The 19579-nt window shown below is 35.1% G+C and overlaps 1 protein-coding gene across 1 annotated transcript in view; it reads right to left on the bottom strand.

Annotated features, from left to right (window-relative positions):
- The window catches only part of LOC149142209 (uncharacterized), a 90304-nt gene extending 72213 nt beyond the window's left edge, over window positions 1–18091 (bottom strand). Inside the window, exon 1 of the mRNA XM_089451422.1 lies at window positions 17723–18091. Coding sequence (XP_089307548.1) covers window positions 17723–18091 — 369 coding nt within the window. The remainder of the gene's footprint in view (window positions 1–17722) is intronic.
- Between the last annotated feature and the right edge of the window lie 1488 nt (window positions 18092–19579).

Raw genomic sequence — 19579 nt, 5'->3', positions numbered from 1 at the left:
ATAGTGGCTAAGTGTAATGTATATGGGACTCCTTAAAGCTATAATTGGACATGTGCCTATTTTGAACTTGGTTGTAGTAAACATAATTGTATATCTTTAGTTATGAATATACCTTTAGTGAAGGGGCATACTCTAGTAGTAGTTGCAGGTTGGTCATGCCCCATGGTTGAGGCAAGGTCGTCTTGCAATGATCTCATGTGCCGAAAGTGAAAACTTTTGAGCATGATTGTAGGTCCATGATAATCTATTATGCTTGATGAAAACTCAAATTTGATATTATTAAGGTTTATTTGATAAATAAAAAAGTAGTAGGGATTCTTTTGATTTGACCAATGACCTAGTTCAAATAGAGTTGAAGACAATTTTTTTATATTAAGACCTACTGAAGTAAGTACTCTACCCCGTTCATATATTATTTCTATAGGAAAACATTTGCCTATATCTTGAAGAGAAAGTTTGAGGCTTTTTATAAATTTAAAGAATTCAATGATTGTTTTGAAACACATACATTCTTAATAGTGAAAGCTTTGAGGCCCATGACAATTGCGGGGAATATTGTTGAATTGTGTTTAAAGTCTTCTATAGAAGAAAATAATTCTTACATTATGGACGTAAAAATGGCACTTATTACTATATTTAAATGTTATAATAGCCAATTTTTAATGTAAAATTTGTTGTTTAAAAAAGTTGCTTAGAAATATTTTTTTGTGTTTAAAGTATTTATTTATATATGTCCATTTCTAACAAAAATAAGCTAATGTGACTGAGAAACATATACAACATTAAAAATTCCAAAAGTATAAGAGGATTTTCAAAAATAAAAAGGCAAAGAAAGCAAGTACACGTCATCATCAAAAAAAGAGTTGTAAAAAGGATGCAACTAGTGAAAGGACCAATATCTCACAACATTTCCTCTTAACATATGAGGTTAATGAACTTGGTAGTCATTTTTGAGATTGTGTCATGGTATTGTGTCAGTGTGGTTTGGAATTTGACAAAGCAAGACCACTAGGTCGAATCATGGGTTCACTTATTCCTCTATATCCCCATGGTTGGCTAAAAGAATTAGTTTATGAAATGGACATGTGATTTAACCATGAGGCATATTCCAAAGAGGTATCTTCATGTTAAACCATCTCTCTAATAAAAAGAGCTAAGTGTTCTTTTATGACATATTGAATGGAGATTATAATAAGACATGTGATTCTTTGAACAAGAAAAATACATATCTAGAATATTATAGTACATTGAGCATATAAAGATGAAGCATTGTTCTAATTTTGATTCATTGTTGCATAGTGTATATATATGTTGGTGCTTGATAATATCGTAATTTGTTAAAATTGGAAACTAAGGCCAAACTCCATGTGGGTCATCTTATTTATGGAAGCTGGTATTTTTCCTTGATTCCTCTTGTCGAGAGGTGTAGGATTGATCTAATGATCATCCGATTCCGACAAGTATTTATGGAGATATGAATTTATTTGTATTTACTTGAAAAATTGTCAAGGTTGGCCAGCAGCTAAATGTGTGGCACACATGCCCAACATATCATATAAATACAAGTGACGTTGAGTAATTATTCACTCATCTCATCTCTCACACATTCTTCTCTCCTTAGCTGATTGGGTTTACACACAAGGAAGAGAAGCTAACACATGGGAAGGAGGATGTAAAAGGTCAAGGAAGGAGGATGCAGAAGCTACAACAAGACGTTTTTGACAACATTTACCAAGCATTGACTTTTCAGGAGTGTGTTTTTGGTATGGTAGCCTCTCCTAGGCAGGCTGCAATTTTTGGCATGCAAACCAAGGCAATCTGACCTCTGGTTTGACCAGCGTTGACTGCCCTAGTTTGGGGCAACAGGTTGGCTTCAGTTGATTGAAGTTTGACTATGTTTTTGGGGCTGTTTATGGGCTATTTATGGGTTTCTTCTTGTTTTTTTTGGAGTACTAGATGACGGAGAAATTGACCAAGCATATTGAAGGTCAATTTCATCTTGTTTAACCAAATTTGACTTTGTTGGTTAGGGTTTGTTGTTGCTGTCATAAAATTACAGATTTGTGTATTTGTACTATTTCTCTTTGTTGAACTATTGAAGATTAAAGAAGAATTGATCAAAGGGTTTCCCACATTGGGGTTTGTCCCTGGCTAGCCACCACATCTGGTGTCTCTTGTCTTGGCTTGTTTTATGTCAATCTATTAATGTTGTATCAACATTTTACTTATATTTATGTGATTGCTAAACAATGGCTAATAAGAAGAAATTGAAGTAAACTGCACTAAGCATAGAACATACCATAAATTAACATAATTAGATTCCATCTAGCCTCTAAGATAGAATATACAAAGTTAGCCTCAAGAAAACCTCTGCCCAAATCAAATGTTGATATATATACAGGGATTGATGTGCATGTCCTAAATTTGAAGGAAGCTTTGGTAACAATAATGCATACTCATTCGCAATGGTTCAATTGGTTCAATGTATGTTTTCTCGGATGTTATATGTAGGAATTTATAGGGTAAGTTCCTCAGACAGAACACCAAAGGACACCGCTCACAAACAGATCACAGATAAATACAACAGTATTTTGACATGGTTAAAACCCTCAAAGAGGGAAACAGTCCACGGCCTGAGCCAATGCGGCCACTTCAGGCAATTTATTAATAAAAGAACGAAAATTTACATATGCTTCTCTCATAGACGGATTACCCTACAAATGACCCTCCATGCTCTTTAAATAGAGATCATGGACCAATCGGGTGTTAAGTCACGGATCAAGTGTCGGTAATACCGAGGAGAGAATGAACCGTCAGATCACTACATATCGTGACCGTCGGATTGTAAGTTACAAAATGTACATAGTAAAGAAACACACTTTACCTAACTCTATACTAGACCAAGTTGTACTTAACTATTTCCTATGTGTCGGAATATCCTAACATCCCCCCTTAAGAACAACTTGGGATAGGATTGAAGGATTTACAAATATGACACAATAGGAGAAGGAAGGAGGCACTAGAGCCTATCCCCCCTTAGTGACAACTTCCTGAACTCCAACCATAAATCGAAGTTTAGTGAACTTCGCCTCTGTGAGAGCCTTTATAAAGATGTCTGCAACTTGATCATCTATTGAACAATATTTCACTTCAAGAACATGGTCGTGAATGAGCTTTCTGATGAAGTGCATGTGCAGTTCAATGTGTTTGTTGTGCTGATGTTGGACTGGACCTTTGCATAGTTGAATGGCACATTGATTATCACACCAAAGTGTAGTCGGATGCTGCTGCTGAAAGCCAAAATATGACAGGATCTGACGAAGCCACAAGGCTTCCTTACTAGCTTCTACGGCACCACGATACTCTGCTTCTGTTGAAGAAAGAGAAATGGCACCTTATTTCTTGCAAGCCCATGTAATATGTCCTGAACCAAGAGTGAACACATAACCTGCAGTAGACTTCCGATCATTAGGGTCACCAGCCCAATCGGAATCAGTGAAACCAACCAATAGAGGAGCTGCTTCGGCATTGTAATGAATCCCAAACTGAACTGTACCTCGAACATAACGAAGTATTCTTTTAGCTGCTTTCCAATGACTTTCATGTGGGTTTTGCATAAACCGAGCAACAAGGCCAACATAAAAGGAAAGGTCAGGACGAGTATGGGTTAGATACAAAAGTTTTCCTACAAGTTGACGGTATAAGGTAGCATCGACTTCAGGAGAAGTACAAGTGACTGAAAGTTTGACTCCAGACTAAAAGGGAGAAGGGGCTGGCTTACAGTCTTCCATGTGAAAATGGCGTAGAATATCACAGGCATACTTGGATTGGGAAAGGGAAATACCTTCCTTGGATTGAAAGACTTGAAGACCAAGAAAATAATGTAAGTGTCCTAAGTCTGTCATTTCAAACTTCCTTTTAAGGCTAGACTTCACATGGTTTATAAGGTTGGGATCACTACCAGTCAGGATAAGATCATCAACATAAAGAACAAGAATGATAAGAGACTTGCCCACTTTCTTGGTGTAGACAGTGTTGTCAGAATGACACCTAGAAAAGCCATTTTCTAAAAGAAAGTTATCCATTTTGGCATACCAAGCTCGAGGAGCTTGCTTGAGACCATAAAGGGATTTCTTAAGCCGACATACAAGGCTGGAGTCTATTTGTATAAAGCCAATAGGTTGTTCCATATAGATTTCTTCATGCAAGTCCCCATGCAAGAAGGCGAATTTAACATCCATCTGATGGACTTCCCATTTGAAAGAGGTGGCAAGGGAAAGAACAAGGCGGATAGAGTTCATTTTGGCAATAGGGGAGAAGGTTTCAGTATAGTCAATGCCTTTAACTTGTGAAAAACCCTTAGCAACAAGACAAGCTTTATGTTTATCAACTTTCCCATCTGGTCCATACTTGGTTCTGTAAACCCATTTGCATCTAACAAGTTTCCGTCCCTTTGGTAGAGGAACAAGATCCCATGTATCATTTGCCAATAATGAATGATATTCTTCATTCATAGCTGCTTCCCAATCTGGATGGCCTGAAGCTTCTACAAAGGTGTCAGGATCATAATTCACTGAAGCTTGAGCCAGTAAAGAAGAGGCTCTCTCGAACTGAGAACGTGTACGTCGCTGATCTGTAGGATCACCGGCAAGATCACCTACTGCATCCCGAGTAGCACGGACCCATTTTGGAAGCTGAGGAGCTGAAGGAGGATCCTGAGAAGGTGGGGAAGGATTTTCATCCTTGCTTTCATCATCTGAAGAATAAATATTTTCAAAATTAGAAGAGATAGGGAGAGGTGGCACATCCGCCGAACTAGGCTCGCAGGGAGATATATTTTCAGCAAACTTTACATCTCTTCTAATGATAACATTTTTGGACTTAAGTGGAATAAGTCTATATCCTTTGACATCTTCAGAATATCCAACAAAAATACATTTTTCACTCTTAGGTTCTAAAGCTTTATGTTTCTCATCTGGAATATGGGCCCATGCTTCACTTCTAAAAACATGAAAGTGACTTACATCTGGTTTGATTGAGCTCCATGCTTCTTCTGGGGTGATATTCTTTAAAACCTTAGTAGGAGTGCGATTTATTATGTAATTTGCACAGTTAATTGCTTCTGCCCAATAATTAAGACTAAGTCCTTTAGATTGAAGCATACAATTAGCCATTTCCTTTAAGGTGCGATTCTTCCTTTCAACTACACCATTTTGTTGTGGAGTATATGGAACAATATGTTGCATTTGAATTCCATTCTCAGTGCAAAAGTTGATGAATGTGTTTTTAACATATTCTCCACCATTATCAGATCTTAGCTTAAGAATTTGATGTCCAGATTGTTTTTCAACAAAGGCCTTAAAGGCCATGAACATGTTAAATACTTCACTCTTGAGTTTTAAGAAGTATACCCAAGTGCGTTTGGAGAAATCATCAATGAAAGTTAAGAAATACTTGTAGCCAGAGAATGAAGCAACTGGAAGTGGACCACATAAATCACTATGCAGAGCTGTAAAGGGGCTGAGGCGTGCCAAGAGGCACGTTTTTCAAAACTGTCCCGATGATGTTTTCCGAGTACACATCCGGAACAAACATCATCCCTGCAAGATACCATTGGAAGACCTGTCACCATATTTTCTTTACATAGATTCTGAAGAGAGCGATAGTTTAAGTGACCAAATCGCTCGTGCCAAAGTTTTCTCACTTCATCATTATGAGCAACAAATACTGAGGGATGATTTGATGACCCAAAGTTGTGAAACTTATACAACCTTGTAGAATCATCAGCAATGCCAGTAGCTAAAATCTGTCTAGGATCTCTTAGGTCCTTAATTACAACATCGTGAGGTGAAAATTCAACGATTTTACCTTCACCTGAATGGGTTATCTAATATACAGATAGAAGGTTGCAGGATAAGGTTGGAACACATAATACATCATTAAACTGACCATTGTCTAGATGAACAGTTCCAGTCCCTACAACACTAAGAGATCTATCATCACCAACATATATATTTTTGGTGTTACAATCATTTAAAGAAGAAAACATGGCTTTGTTTTTGGCCATGTGATAAGAAGCTCCAGAATCAATGAGCCATTCATGAGAATGAGAAGAAGAAGATACATTTAGTGCATAGCCAGACCGAGATGCTAGACAACCACATGCAGAAAGTGTCATTCCTGAAGATGAAGTTGAAGTTGAAGAGTGCTCCAAATGGATGTTATGCTTCTTCATTGCTGCTTCCAAGGCTTCCATCTTCTTAAAGCATTTGGATTCTAAGTGGCCATCTCGATTACAAAAGTTGCAATGTCTATCAGTATTCTTCCCTTTGTTTTTATTTGTCTTATAATTTTGTTGAAATGATTTTTCATTTTGAGGCTGAAATTGCTTAGGACCCTTATTTGGTTTAGGACCATTCTTTTTAGGATACAAATTCTTAGGATTCTTTGGATTTGGTTGCTGCTGGGAGGCTAACGCTTTCTTAGAAGAGTTTCCAAGATGAAGAAGACCAAGGTGTAAGAGTTTTTCTTGTTCTCTTATTAAAGAATCACAAAAGGAATCAAAGGAAGGGGACTTATAGGTTTATCCTTGAGAAATGAAGGCTTCTCTTGTAGAATGGAAAGTGGAAACAAACACAGAATAGGCTGGTCCCAACTTGGTAAGAATGGAGTAGATAAGGCTACTATCTTCTTTCTTAACCTTAACACCTTCCAAGAGAAGTCTAAGGGTTTTGAACTTGGACAAAAAATCTTCAATGCAAGAAAAATTATTGGGGTCCAATGTAAGCAATTCATTTTCAAGTTGATGGGCTTTAATTTCATTTTTAGTTCCAAAGACTTTAGTAATCTATTTCATTGCTTCATCAGGAGTATCAAGTTCTGCAATATGGAATCTAAGATCTGGAGAAATAGACATCCCTATCAACCCATGTGCTTGGTCTTGTCTATTTTCCCATTCAGCTACCTTGTCTTCATCTTTCGGTTTGGTCTCTTGGCCTGTGGCTATTCTGTAAAGACCTTTATTTCTAAGTAAATCCACAATGTAGAACCACCATTGGAAGTAGTCGGTGCTGTCAAGAATAACTTGGCATGGGCTTTCCATTTAAAAAAAACTGAAGCTATAGATGCTGAAACTAAGTGTTGCAATGGAAAGATCTCGAAAAATTAGGCTGTTTCAAAAAAACGATTCTGAAAATGGCTTCCGGATGAAGAAGTTATGGCTTTTTGAAGAAAATTTGATGAAGTTGCCGACGAAGTGCGGGAATGTGCGGAAATGAAAAATCTACCCCCACAAAATGGAGACTTGAACCCAAGACCTCTACTCTCATAAATTAGCTTTGCACCAAGTGAGCTATACAAAAAGTCTGAGAGAGAGAGAGAGGGGTTGATGCTTTGGGTTGCGTGCTTGCTTTGAGAAAGCTCTTTTTCCCTACAAAACAAAAAACACAAAACCCAAGACGGACATACAAAAAAAACGAACCTTGCGGCTCGAAGTTAGCTTTAACCGGAAGCTAGATATTTTCAAAAACGAACCTTGCGGCTCAAATTTAGCTTTAGCCGGAAACTAAATATTTTCCTCAATGTTTCTGATTTTCCGAGATCACACTAAGGCGCAGCGGAAAAGAGCATACGCATGAGAAAAATCCTTCCTTTCTGTTTCTGATTTGCCCAGATCGCACAGAGTCGCAGGGCAAAGAGCATATGCAGAAATGAAAGGTATAGATCCGGTAATAAAAAAATCTAAATAAACCGAAAACCGAAATAAACAGAGAGAAAATAACTGTAAACTGCAAATAAACACTATATACCTCCAGATTCTAAAAATGATGCAGCTAGGGCTACCGGAAACCTTTTCGCGTGAAACGAAAGGGGTTCCTGACTGGAACAGATGCTCCCAACACAACAGAGCAGTCCTCTCAGCCCGAAAGCAGTCAGAAATAGTAGATCTAGGAAATAGCAGTCGGATGCAGTTCTACCGGCTTCAGATTTGGATCACCAACAGACGCGGCCCTCAAATAGCTCTGATACCATGTAGGAATTTACAAGGTAAGTTTGTCAGATAGAACACCAAAGGACACCGCTCACAAACAGATCACAGATCAATACACCAGTATTTTGACGTGGTTAAAACCCTCAAAGAAGAAACAGTCCATGGCCTGAGCCAACACGACCACTTCAGGCAATTTATTAATAAAAGAATGAAAATTTACATATGCTTCTCTCATAGACGGATTACCCTACAAATGACCCTCCATGCTCTTTAAATAGAGATCATGGACCAACCGAGTGTTAAGCCACGGATCAAGTGTCGGTAATACCGAGGAGAGAATGAACCGTCGGATCACTACATATCGTGACCGTCGGATTGTAAGTTACAAAATGTACATAGTAAAGAAACACACTTTACCTAACTCTATACTAGACCAAGTTGTACTTAACTATTTCCTATGTGTCGAAATATCCTAACATTATATACTTTTTAGATGTTCTAGCCTAGATGCCCTTATAAATATTTGTCTTTAACATGTGCAAATCACCAATAAAAAGTGTAACAAGATGAAAAAAATGTATTAATTATGCATGCCAAACACTTCAATTACCTTACTTAGAGAACATAATTATAACAATTTTTTATAGAATACAAAAAAATGCAAAAGAGAAACTCTAAACTTAAATCAAACTCATTCAATACTTCAAATTCTAAGTCACCAAACTTCACAACTGTATAAAATTGTTTTTTCAAAATTATAATTATAATTAAAACATTATCTTTTAATTATATTCAATGGTTTACTTTAACAGTTTTAAATATAAAAGAATCAAACTTCACCCCATAAAACATTAAAAATAATAATAATAATCTTCAAATTCTAACTCACCAAACTTCACAACGGTATAAGATTGTTTTTTCAAAATTATAATTATAATTAAAACATTATCTTTTAATTATATTCAATAGTTTACTTTAACCGTTTTAAATATAAAACAATCAAACTTCACCTCCATAAAACATTAAAAATAATAATAATAATCTTAGAATTAAAAATATTATTATCACCTTAAAATAAAAATTAGAAACATTATGTATCAATTATATCGAATATTTCACCCTAACCAACTTGTGAAAAACCAAGAGTCACTTTCATACCCAAAAACATCATATAAAAAATGGCATATTACATCATAGAAGAAATAGGATATCACAGTTTCATATGAATTTAAAGACATTATATTTATAAATAAAATAAAATAAAAATCCATGTATGCCAAAATATTAGATGACATTTAAAAGATTGAAAAATGGTATATAACAGTTTCATATGAATTTAAAGACGTTATATTTAGTAAAAGAAAGTGAGTTGAATCCAAGATACGCCATGAGATGTATTTGTTTCTTCGCCGTCTTGAAGTGTAGTGTAGTTGTGTCCTATTCTAAGTGTAGTTGAGTCTACAACCTAAAACATATATAAAATCTAGACTTCTGATTGCAGATGCCACACTTCAATAAACCTGAGGCAACGTTAGCGGAGCGGCCCTCCCCTATTCTATCCTATCCTATCCTAAGGATGAAAAAATATCGCCCCAAGACAACAATTAAAACCCACCCATAAAATCCGACATGAATGAGAGTTCCAAAACATGAAACCCACAGCCGCTTCTCGACCAGGATCGTCTGAAATCTCACCTTCTTAACAGTTTGGCCCCCAAATGAAACCAGAGCCAGCACCCTCCATTACCAAACAGGATACATATAATAAAATATTAAAATATGTTATAATAAATGTTCTAAGATAATTTAGTTTTTTTTTTTCGAAAAATTAAAAAATATATAAATTAAATAGTTGGTAAAAATTTATTTACATTTAAATATTTATTTCATGATACATTTCATATTACCATATATATATAAATGTAAGTAATAATTTTATTTTATTTTTTTATTATTAATTATAAAAAATTAATATTTCCACATTTAAAAAAACATGTAACTATATTTTTATCCATGAATGTTTTTTTTCACTTTATCATGGAGATTCTTATGTTGTAAATAGGTTTTGTTATAATACCATGGGTTATCAATATCACATCCCCAAAAAACCATAACTCATTTCATGTGACACTTGTTCATATGATATTTTTTCAATTAATCAATTTAATTAAAAAGGAAAAAAGAGCATAACTACTTTTAAGATAAATCTCAACCTTTGATGTGTGACTACTACTAAGAATATTTTGTGGAAGTTAAATCTCTACCATCCACCTAATAATTATTGATGATTACATTAAAATTCTAGAAGCCCTATGTCAAAATAGACATGCTTATAAGCATAATTAAAAGGTGTAGTCTAATTTATAGACAAAATGATCTTTTTAGCATTTTTTCTGTTAATTTTAACCAAAATGGAGGAGATTTTTAAATACTTGAGTTTAATTTGTTTAGTTTGTAGAATTAGAGTGTCTCGGGGTTTTTTTTATATATTTATCCACTCAAAAGTGTATTTTAAATAACAAAAAATCACAATCTTGCTTAACATTGTATATTCAGATGAAAAAAAAAAAATTGTAAGTTAGAATACCCCTAATTAAAATTCTAAAACCCCTATTACAAAAAGACATGCCTATCTATGTAATAGATACTTAAAAGGAGTACATTTTTTTGCCATAACATAATTTTAGAAAAACATTATTTACTCATAAAATTTGTAAAAAAGATTTTAGAAAAACATTATTTTCTCATAAAATTTGTAAAAAGATTAAACCTTAACAAAAGATTTAGGTATTTTTAAAAACAAGTTAATATGAGTAATTATCAATTTTAAATTAAGTATTGACACTATGATAACAATAAAATATATTCATACCATGATATATTATACTTCTTGATATTGTGCAATTGGTAAGAGGTACTACTATAGGTCCATCTTAAACACAAGAGGTACTACTATAGATCCATATTCCGATGAAAAATTCATTTCACCTACAAGTTAACCTATGCCTAATTAAAATTCTAGAAACCCTATTACAAAATAGACATTCCTATCTATGTAATAGATACTTCAAAGGAGTACTTCTTTTTATCAGAAAAACATTATTTACTCATAAAATTTGTAAAAAAGATTAAACCTTAATAGAAGATTTAGATATTTAAAAAAAACAAGTTAATATGAGTAATTATCAATTTTAAATTAAGTGTTGACACCATCAGAACAATACAATATATTCATGCCATGATATATGATAGTTCTTGATATTATGCAATCGCTAAGAGGTACCACTATAGATCCATCTTAAACTCCAGAGGCACCACTAATAAAATATATTCATACCATGATATATGATAGTTCTTCATATTGTGCAATTGGTAAGAGGTACCACAAGACGTACCACTATAGATCCATCACATACTCTACCCCCCTCTGGCTTTGAACCTATGACCTCTTAGGAGGAAACACATGTTCTTAACCATTAGGCTCACTCAAGATGTATAGTATATTAATTATTAACTTTTATTGTAGAGGACTTCTTATTTTTATTTAGAGAATATTTTATTTTAATTTTAAAAGGGACAAGTATCAACTCCATATTTAGCACAGACGAAAGCACACACTACCCTCATATTGGGTTGTAGAATATGTCTCTTAGCACAAATATATGCCAACATAGATCCATCTTAACCCCGGGTCTATAAAGTGTAAGAGGAATCAAATCTCTTTGAGGTGCAACCTTATTTTGGGCTACAAAACTTCCTCCAGAAAGTGTCAAGAGGAATCAAATCTCTTTGAGGTGCAACCCTATTTTGGGCTGCAAAACTTCCTCAGTATTGATCTTGTTTATCCCTTAATAGATCTGGGATTAAGGTGCATCTATGATGGTTATATATGTATGTATGTCGTATGTAAACTCCCTGTTGAATGTGCAATGAATTACACAACTATTTTAATCACACAAATAAAATGTTTAAAGATTATATATATATTTATATATTATTTTTAATTATATCATATAATATATACATAATTGACATTGAGATATTTTACTTGCTTAGGGATTGAAATATTTTATTTATGACCAACATTGTTCACATTAAAATGTTTTATTCTTATTAGTATATTTTTAAATATGTGTTTCTTATAGTGAAAAGCAAAAAACATATATATATATATATATATATATATATAGATATAAGTACAAGCAAAGAGATATGAGAGCACTGTGAAGCTCTTGTGCAGCGACAACTACAGTTTGCCCCTAGTCGGCCTTCTTCTACTAATCTTCATGATTTCTCGATATCATGGTGATCAGGTTTTGTTTCTAACTCTCCTGCCCTTGGTCGGTCTGCTTGGAAATGGGGAAAAAATCTCCCTATCACTCATTTGCTTCATCATCTTTGGAATCTGAATCAAAGCCCTCAAGTTTTGTTACAATACCTCATGTTGCGATTGAAACTTGTTCCTATGTTTTTGTTTTTGCGAATGATGGGCATAGTTTTTCTGCCCCCTTAGTGTCTGACTCATCAGTAGTTTCATATGTGTCTAGTACTAATGGTGTCACCCCTTCTTCCCCTATCTTGGGCTCTTTTCAGGCGCCACTGAAGTCCTTTCACGATATAGTTAGAGCACCAAAATGAAATCACCCTTCTGCATTCAAAATGATCCCCATCAATGACGCAACCATGGTTCAAGTTTCTATGGGAGAATAATCCTTGGATGAAGCTAAGGTTTTCTCTAAAGTGAGTTTGATGTGTAGGTTCATTGGACTTTGGCCAAAGTTTGTTTATTTACACTCTTGGATTAATAAGTATTAGAAGCCCCTTATCTCAGTTGAGCTAAACATTTATCCCTTTGCTAGAGGTTTGTTTATCACAATATTCAATAAAGTTGGTGATCAAGCATGGATTCTTGATGTTGTTCCTTGGTTTTGGGGTTGTGTAGGTCTCTCTTTGCAACCCTGGTTCCCCTCTCTTGGCTTCTATCACTACTGCTCCTATTTGGGTAAGGCTTCCTAATCTCCTTTTGCATTTGTGGAACCTTTCTTCTCTTACTCCAATTGGTAATGCCATATGTAGTTTTCATTATCGTAGAGAAGACACCATACTTTATCTCAAACCCATGTATGCTCGTATATGTCTAGGTATGTACTTCCGTAAGGGATTTCCTGCTGAGATTAAGCTCATTTGTCTCAATTTCTCTTGGGTTCAATCCTTGTACTACAAAAATGTTTCTTTCTAATGCTGATTGTTATGAGATTACTCCTTCCCTCAAGATCTATCCTAATATTGGGAAATCAAAATTATCTTCCCGAAAACCAAAATGGTGAGTAAGCTCAACATGTGATCATTATTCAATCTCCTCGAAGATTGGTCCTAGATTGTTATGAGATTGGTCCTTTGTCACATCTGTAAACTTTAACATAATAAAAATCATGGCAAAACAGTAAAATTTAATTTCTTTATATATATATATATATATATTGTATTAAACACCAAATTTAGTGCACTTGACATATATGATTTAATGACTTTTACACCAAGTAGATACATAATATAAAATTTGATATTCACTTATTGTTAATATTCAATGGGATCCCCACTGTACACATGGAATATCTTTATGATAATTACAATTTTTTTAAGCTTAGCTCTAATATATTGAACTTGACCTCCCGAGCATTGGCGGGAGAAAGATTCTGGAGTCTTCCATCTACTCTCTAGTTGTTGGCTTCTCCTCGGGAAGATCTCTGCATCGACAGTCCTTTGTGTTGTGAGTTCATCCGATGGCAACAAGTAAACCCTTATCTCCATTGTCAGCTGAATTGTGGAGTGTTTTCGGTATTATTTTTTTCGTCTGGCAGAGCATTCTGATTCTGGACCAAGGCTTCAAATTCCACACAGGTTCATTCTCACCAATCTAAAACATTGAAATTGTTCTTCCACTACTGTTATAACCTTGCCTTGATTATATGTTTGGTTCCTAGGGAGTTGCCCTGGTGTTCACCGTTTCAAAAGAGATGCCTTGTAGTCATAGCCCTGCCCAGGTACAGGGTTTAAGGTTTAGTTTGAAACATCGTTTAGCTACATTTCTTTTTATTGTTGTGTATAAACAATATATTCTCATGGCTTTCTAGGTTTTGCCAAAGATTTCTTACTGCTTGAGAAGGATTGGTCGAAACTTACCTCCCGAAATCCTACCGAGGGTTGCAGACTTGTTCTTCCTTCGGCCTTCGAGTATGTGAAAACTTGTTTTGGATTCTCCTGGACTGAAAGTTTCAGCTACTAGTGGAAAATGGATTATCAATCCAACTAACTATGTTGTTCTTGGTATATACTTAGTTATTTCCGTTAGAGTTTATACATTTCTTTGGACTCTGTGTAAAGAGGCCCCGGTTGCTATATACTTTTGAGTTCAGGTCATAGAGTCGTCGTTCCTGCTATTTCAGGTTCTGGGTATGCGACTAAACATGGTTTTGTAAATTAATCCCTAATTGATCTTGAGTTTGAATATAATTTGGTAATTATTGTATCTAGAAATTCCTTACCAGATAAAGAGTTTCATCATGAAGAATTTATGTTCTTTAATTATATATATTAGCTACTTGGTTTGTGTAAAATGAAAGGGTCGGTTTTCTACCCTTGCACAGATTCCATATTTTCCACAGAGATATAAATTATCCAACCAAGTTGGCTCTTTCTTTGTTGTTCTTTTCTTAGAGAAAGCATTAGCTGATTTTTCCATTATATTTGCTTCAAGTTTATATATTCGGTTCTTGTCATTTTAATTTTTATTTTTGCAAGCAATTGGGGTTTCAACCCGCGTCCCGCCATAGCCATACTCATTAAATTATAAAATGTTAATATTATTTTGCAGCTTAGTCTTGATGTATTTTTACCCGAACGTCCCTTGCTTAATTTGGGGTTTAAGTTCTAGGTTTGGATTTTCCCTAGTTTCTGATTGGAAAACCTATTATTTGCATAATATGATAGTTTTGGTTGTTCCCTTTTTCTTAGGACAAAATTATTCTTTTTTGTTTTTTCAGAATATGTAAAAAGGTATGGTTTGGCCTCAGAACTTAATTTCTTGTTCATTGTTGGTATTTCCTTTGCAACGAAGTATTAAAGTGTTGAAGAATCCACCTTTGTTATTTTTTAATATTTGTCTGTTTGTAGTATTACACGTTTCTTTCCAGAACTATAAATTCCTCTGTTTTAGTAAGTTTCTAAATAATTCTAGAAGTTCTTGTTTTCGGGTTTTATTGTTCCCTTAAGAGTTTTTTCATTGTAAACCCTGAAAGAATGATTCTTCTAAAAGAATTATGCTATTCTAATTAATAGATCTTGTTGAGTTTTCTTTATGACTTACTAATTTCTGTAGATAGCTAGAATACAGTTTATAAACTTCTATTAGTAGTCATTAGGCCTTCACTGAACCAGTATTTTTAACCTTTTCCAAACTATATACATATCTTTATTTCAACAGTATAATTAACCTTCAGGAATTTATAAATACTTATATGATTTCGGTAGCAAATACTATCGACTATTTTGGATCAAGATTGACTAAAGACATTGAATTTTCTCCCAACCTTGAGACTCGCTTTCAGGCCAAATTCTCCCCTTGAGCTGTTACTCACATGCAGGATGCTTTCCTATAAGACTAGCAGTCTTAACATGTCGCAGCTATCTAGTCTTAACCAGACTTAGCTTTTGGACCCGTTTGACATATCAGCACATAAATCTCTCCTTTATTTCTCCTTTCTTCATCTCAGGTACCAATACCCTCTTGATCTCTTCCCTGAGAATAAATCTTCAAGGAAGTAGTTAGGGATAGGTAACTGCATATCCTAACTACCTTACATGTGAGAGTTACACGATTTGTTATCATCCATACATTTGATTTATGCATAACTTAGTCAAAATATTAAATCTATAAAATTAAATAGTAATATCCAGTTTGTTTAATTATAGTAATTAAATATTTTCAATTACTGGGGACATCACATCTTCCCCCCTAATATTAAACATCGTCCCGATGTTTTTCTGTTGTAAATAGATTTGGAAAATTCTCCTTCATGACCTATTCATCCTCCTAGGTGGCCTCCTTTGGCCAAAGTGTTGTCATTACACTTTAACTTGGGTGATAACTCGTCTCCGCAACATTACTTCTCTCCGATCGAGTATACCCAGGGGTTTGACCAAGAACTTGCCTTCCTATTCGACCTGTTTATCTTGCCAATTGATTATATGGTTGGGATCATAAATATATATTTTTTAACATAGAAACATGAAAAACATTATGCACACGTATGTGGTTGGGAAAGGCAAGCTGATAAGCCACAGGTCCAATGTGGGCCAGGATTTGGAAGGGACCGCAAAATTGGGGTGCTAACTTAGCACACCCACCCCAATGCAGAGTACTCTTCTTAGCTCATACACGAACATAAACATGATCTCTGACTTGAAACTCCCAAATTCTCTTCCGGTCAGCAAATTTTTTTTGTCGATCCTGAGTAGCCTTTAAATTGGAGTGCACCTTTTTAACCATATCTTCCATCTCTTTTAACATGTAAGGAACCAACATTAACTTATCCTCTGGGCTGCCCCAGCTTGAGGGTGTCCTGCACTTGTATCCATATAATACTTCAAATAGACTCATTTGCAAGGATGTATGGTAATTGTTATTGTAAGCAAACTCCACCAGATGTATATAATCCTCCCATTTAGAAGGTTTTTGCATTACATAAGTTCGTAGCATATCCTCCACTATTTGATTCACCCACTCAGTTTGCCCATCCGTTTGAGGGTGATAGGCAGTGCTAAAATGCAGTTGTGTTCCTAATCCTCCAAATAAGGCTTTCCAAAAAGCTGATGTGAATTTTACATCACAGTTAGAAATTATAACCCTTGGTATTCTGTGTAGTCTAAAAATATTTTGCTTGAATATGTTAGCAATTTGAACAACCTTAAAAGTAGACTGTACTGGTATGAAGTGAGCATACTTTCTCAACTTGTCTACTACCACCATTATTGAGTCATTCTACATTTTAAACTTAGGTAGTCCTATAATAAAATCAATGGAAATAGTTTCCCATTTCCATTCTAGTATAGGTAATGGGTGGAGTAATCCAGTTGGATGCTGGTGTTATGCTTTCACTTGTTGACACTCCAAACAACGAGCCAAATATTCAGCCACCTCTTTCTTCATACCGGGCCAGAAATATTCTTTTCCAAGTGTAGTGATTAATTTATGATATTCGGGATGGCTTGCACAGGGAATTTTATGGTATTCGTCCAAAATTAATTGTTTAATATATTTATGGTTTGGTACATACATTCTCCCTCTATAAATCAACATACCTTCTTGGTTTACCTCATATTCCAGCTATTATTTGTTGTTGTTCAGATTTTTTTCTTGTTGCCATAACATCTTATATTCAAGATCTTGTATTGTTGCTCCTTTAATCTGCTCTTTAAAAGTGGTATGTACTTCACTAAAAGAGACTTCATAAATGCAGTTTACTTTCCGACTTAAGGCATTCGTGACTCGGTTTTATTTTCCTTTTAAATGTTTGATGTCAAATTCAAATTCACTCAAGAAATCAACCCAATGAGCTTTCCTAGCATTCATAGTAGGCTGCTTGAAATAGTTAGTTAAACTATGATGATTTGTCATTAATAAAACTTCTTACCCAACAAATAATGTCGCCACATTTTTAATGTGTGGATTACTGTCGCCAACTCCATATCATAAGTCGAATACTTTTGTTCATGCTCCTTAAGTTTCTGAGACTCATAAGCAATAACTCTGCCCTCTTGCATTAGCATGCTGCCAACTCCTTCCTTGCTGACATTTGTACAAACAATGTATTCTTTATTTGGGTCTGCAATACTTAGAATAGGTGTGGTAGTAAGTAAGTGCTTTAGCTGGTCAAATATTTTTTGGCAGTCCATGGTCCAAATGAAGGTTTTCCCTTTCTTTTGCAAAGAAGTGATGGGGTATGCCACCTTGGAAAATCCTTCAACAAACCTCCTATAGTATCCAGCCAGACCCATGAACGATCTTATAACAGCTACATTCTTTGGTACTGTCCATTCCATTATGGTTTTTATTTTCTCCGGGTCTACAAAAATCCCATCCTTGGTAATAATGTGTCCCAAATATTGAATTTGTTCTTTAAAGAAATCACATTTGTTGTACTTGGCGTACAACTGATGCTCCCTCAAGGTTTGCAGGACAATTCGTAGGTGTTCCTTATGCTATTGTATGTTCCGGGAATAGATCATCAAAAAATATCAATGCAAACTTATCCAAATATTGATGGAAAACGTTGTTCATTAGACACATAAAAGTCGTGGGAGCGTTAGTTAACCCAAATGTTAACACAATGAACTCGTAATTCCCATAGAAAGTTCTAAAGGATTTTTTGGCTATATCTTCTTCCTTTATTCTAATTTGATGGTACCCTAAGCGAAGATCAATCTTCGAAAATATGGTCGCTCCCTTTACTTGGTCAAAAAATTCATCAATACGAGGCAAAGGGTATTTATTCTTAATTGTCAACTTGTTTAGCTATCGATAATCCATGCACATCTGTAAGGTTCCGTCTTTCTTCTTGACGAAGAGTACAGGGGCTCCCCAAGGTGAAACACTTGGGCGTATATACTTTTTATCAAGCAGTTCCTTTAATTGCATTTTCAATTCCATCAGTTCTGGTACACTCATGCGATAAGGGGCTCAGGATACTAGGGCAACTCCAAGGATTAGCTCAATAGTGAAGTCTATATTCCTCTTTGGAGGCAGTCTTGGAATCTCCTCGGGAAACATGTCTGGAAACTCTTGTACCACATGTATATTTTCTAAAGTACCAGATTTTTCTATCAAATTGATATACCCCACCTGTATGGCATAAATCTTGCATCCCTTTTGAATACATTTCGCTAATTGAGAGGTTGTTATAGGTATTATTTTCAGTGGTCTTTGTATACCCTGAATTTCTTGTCTCATGCCCTCTTCATCCATGTAATTAATAGTTTTTTCTTTACAATTAATGAGGGACAAATGCTTCTCCAACCATTCCATGCATATTAGGACATCATATGATCCTAACTGTAAGACATTCAAATCTTCCATAATAGGCTGATCTGTTAGTTTCATAGGGTAATTGCTGACTTTAGCCAGCACCCTTCTCTTTTCCCTTGAGGAGAGTTGTACTAACCAAGGGTTTCTAAATTCAATAGATTGTAAATGACATTGCTCAAACATTTTTGGGCTTATATAACTCAAAGTAGCTCCCAGGTCAATCAAAATAGATACAATTTAGTTGAAGATCTTACCTTTGAATTCTACCATTGTTGTTTGGTACTCCGCCTAATGATCTTTGAGGGATGCATTGATTTTAGGAATACTCCCCACTACTTCTCCCACAGTTGATGCTTCTTGAAGCTGTGCCACTTGATTTGTTCCCTTGCGTATGGATAGTTTTTAACATAATGTGGTCCTCCACATCCCCAGCACTGTACTGGGGGTCTAGCTGTTATTTCTACTTCAGTCTTTCCATATTGTTCATTTGTTTTGGACTCACTTGG

This window comes from Pinus tabuliformis, chromosome X (assembly GCF_031772625.1).
Source record: "Pinus tabuliformis cultivar Carrire ecotype Pingquan chromosome X, CPIR1, whole genome shotgun sequence".
NCBI lineage: Eukaryota > Viridiplantae > Streptophyta > Pinopsida > Pinales > Pinaceae > Pinus > Pinus tabuliformis.
Note: the sequence above shows the minus strand (reverse complement) of the source record. Positions and strands in the feature narration are given on the sequence as shown.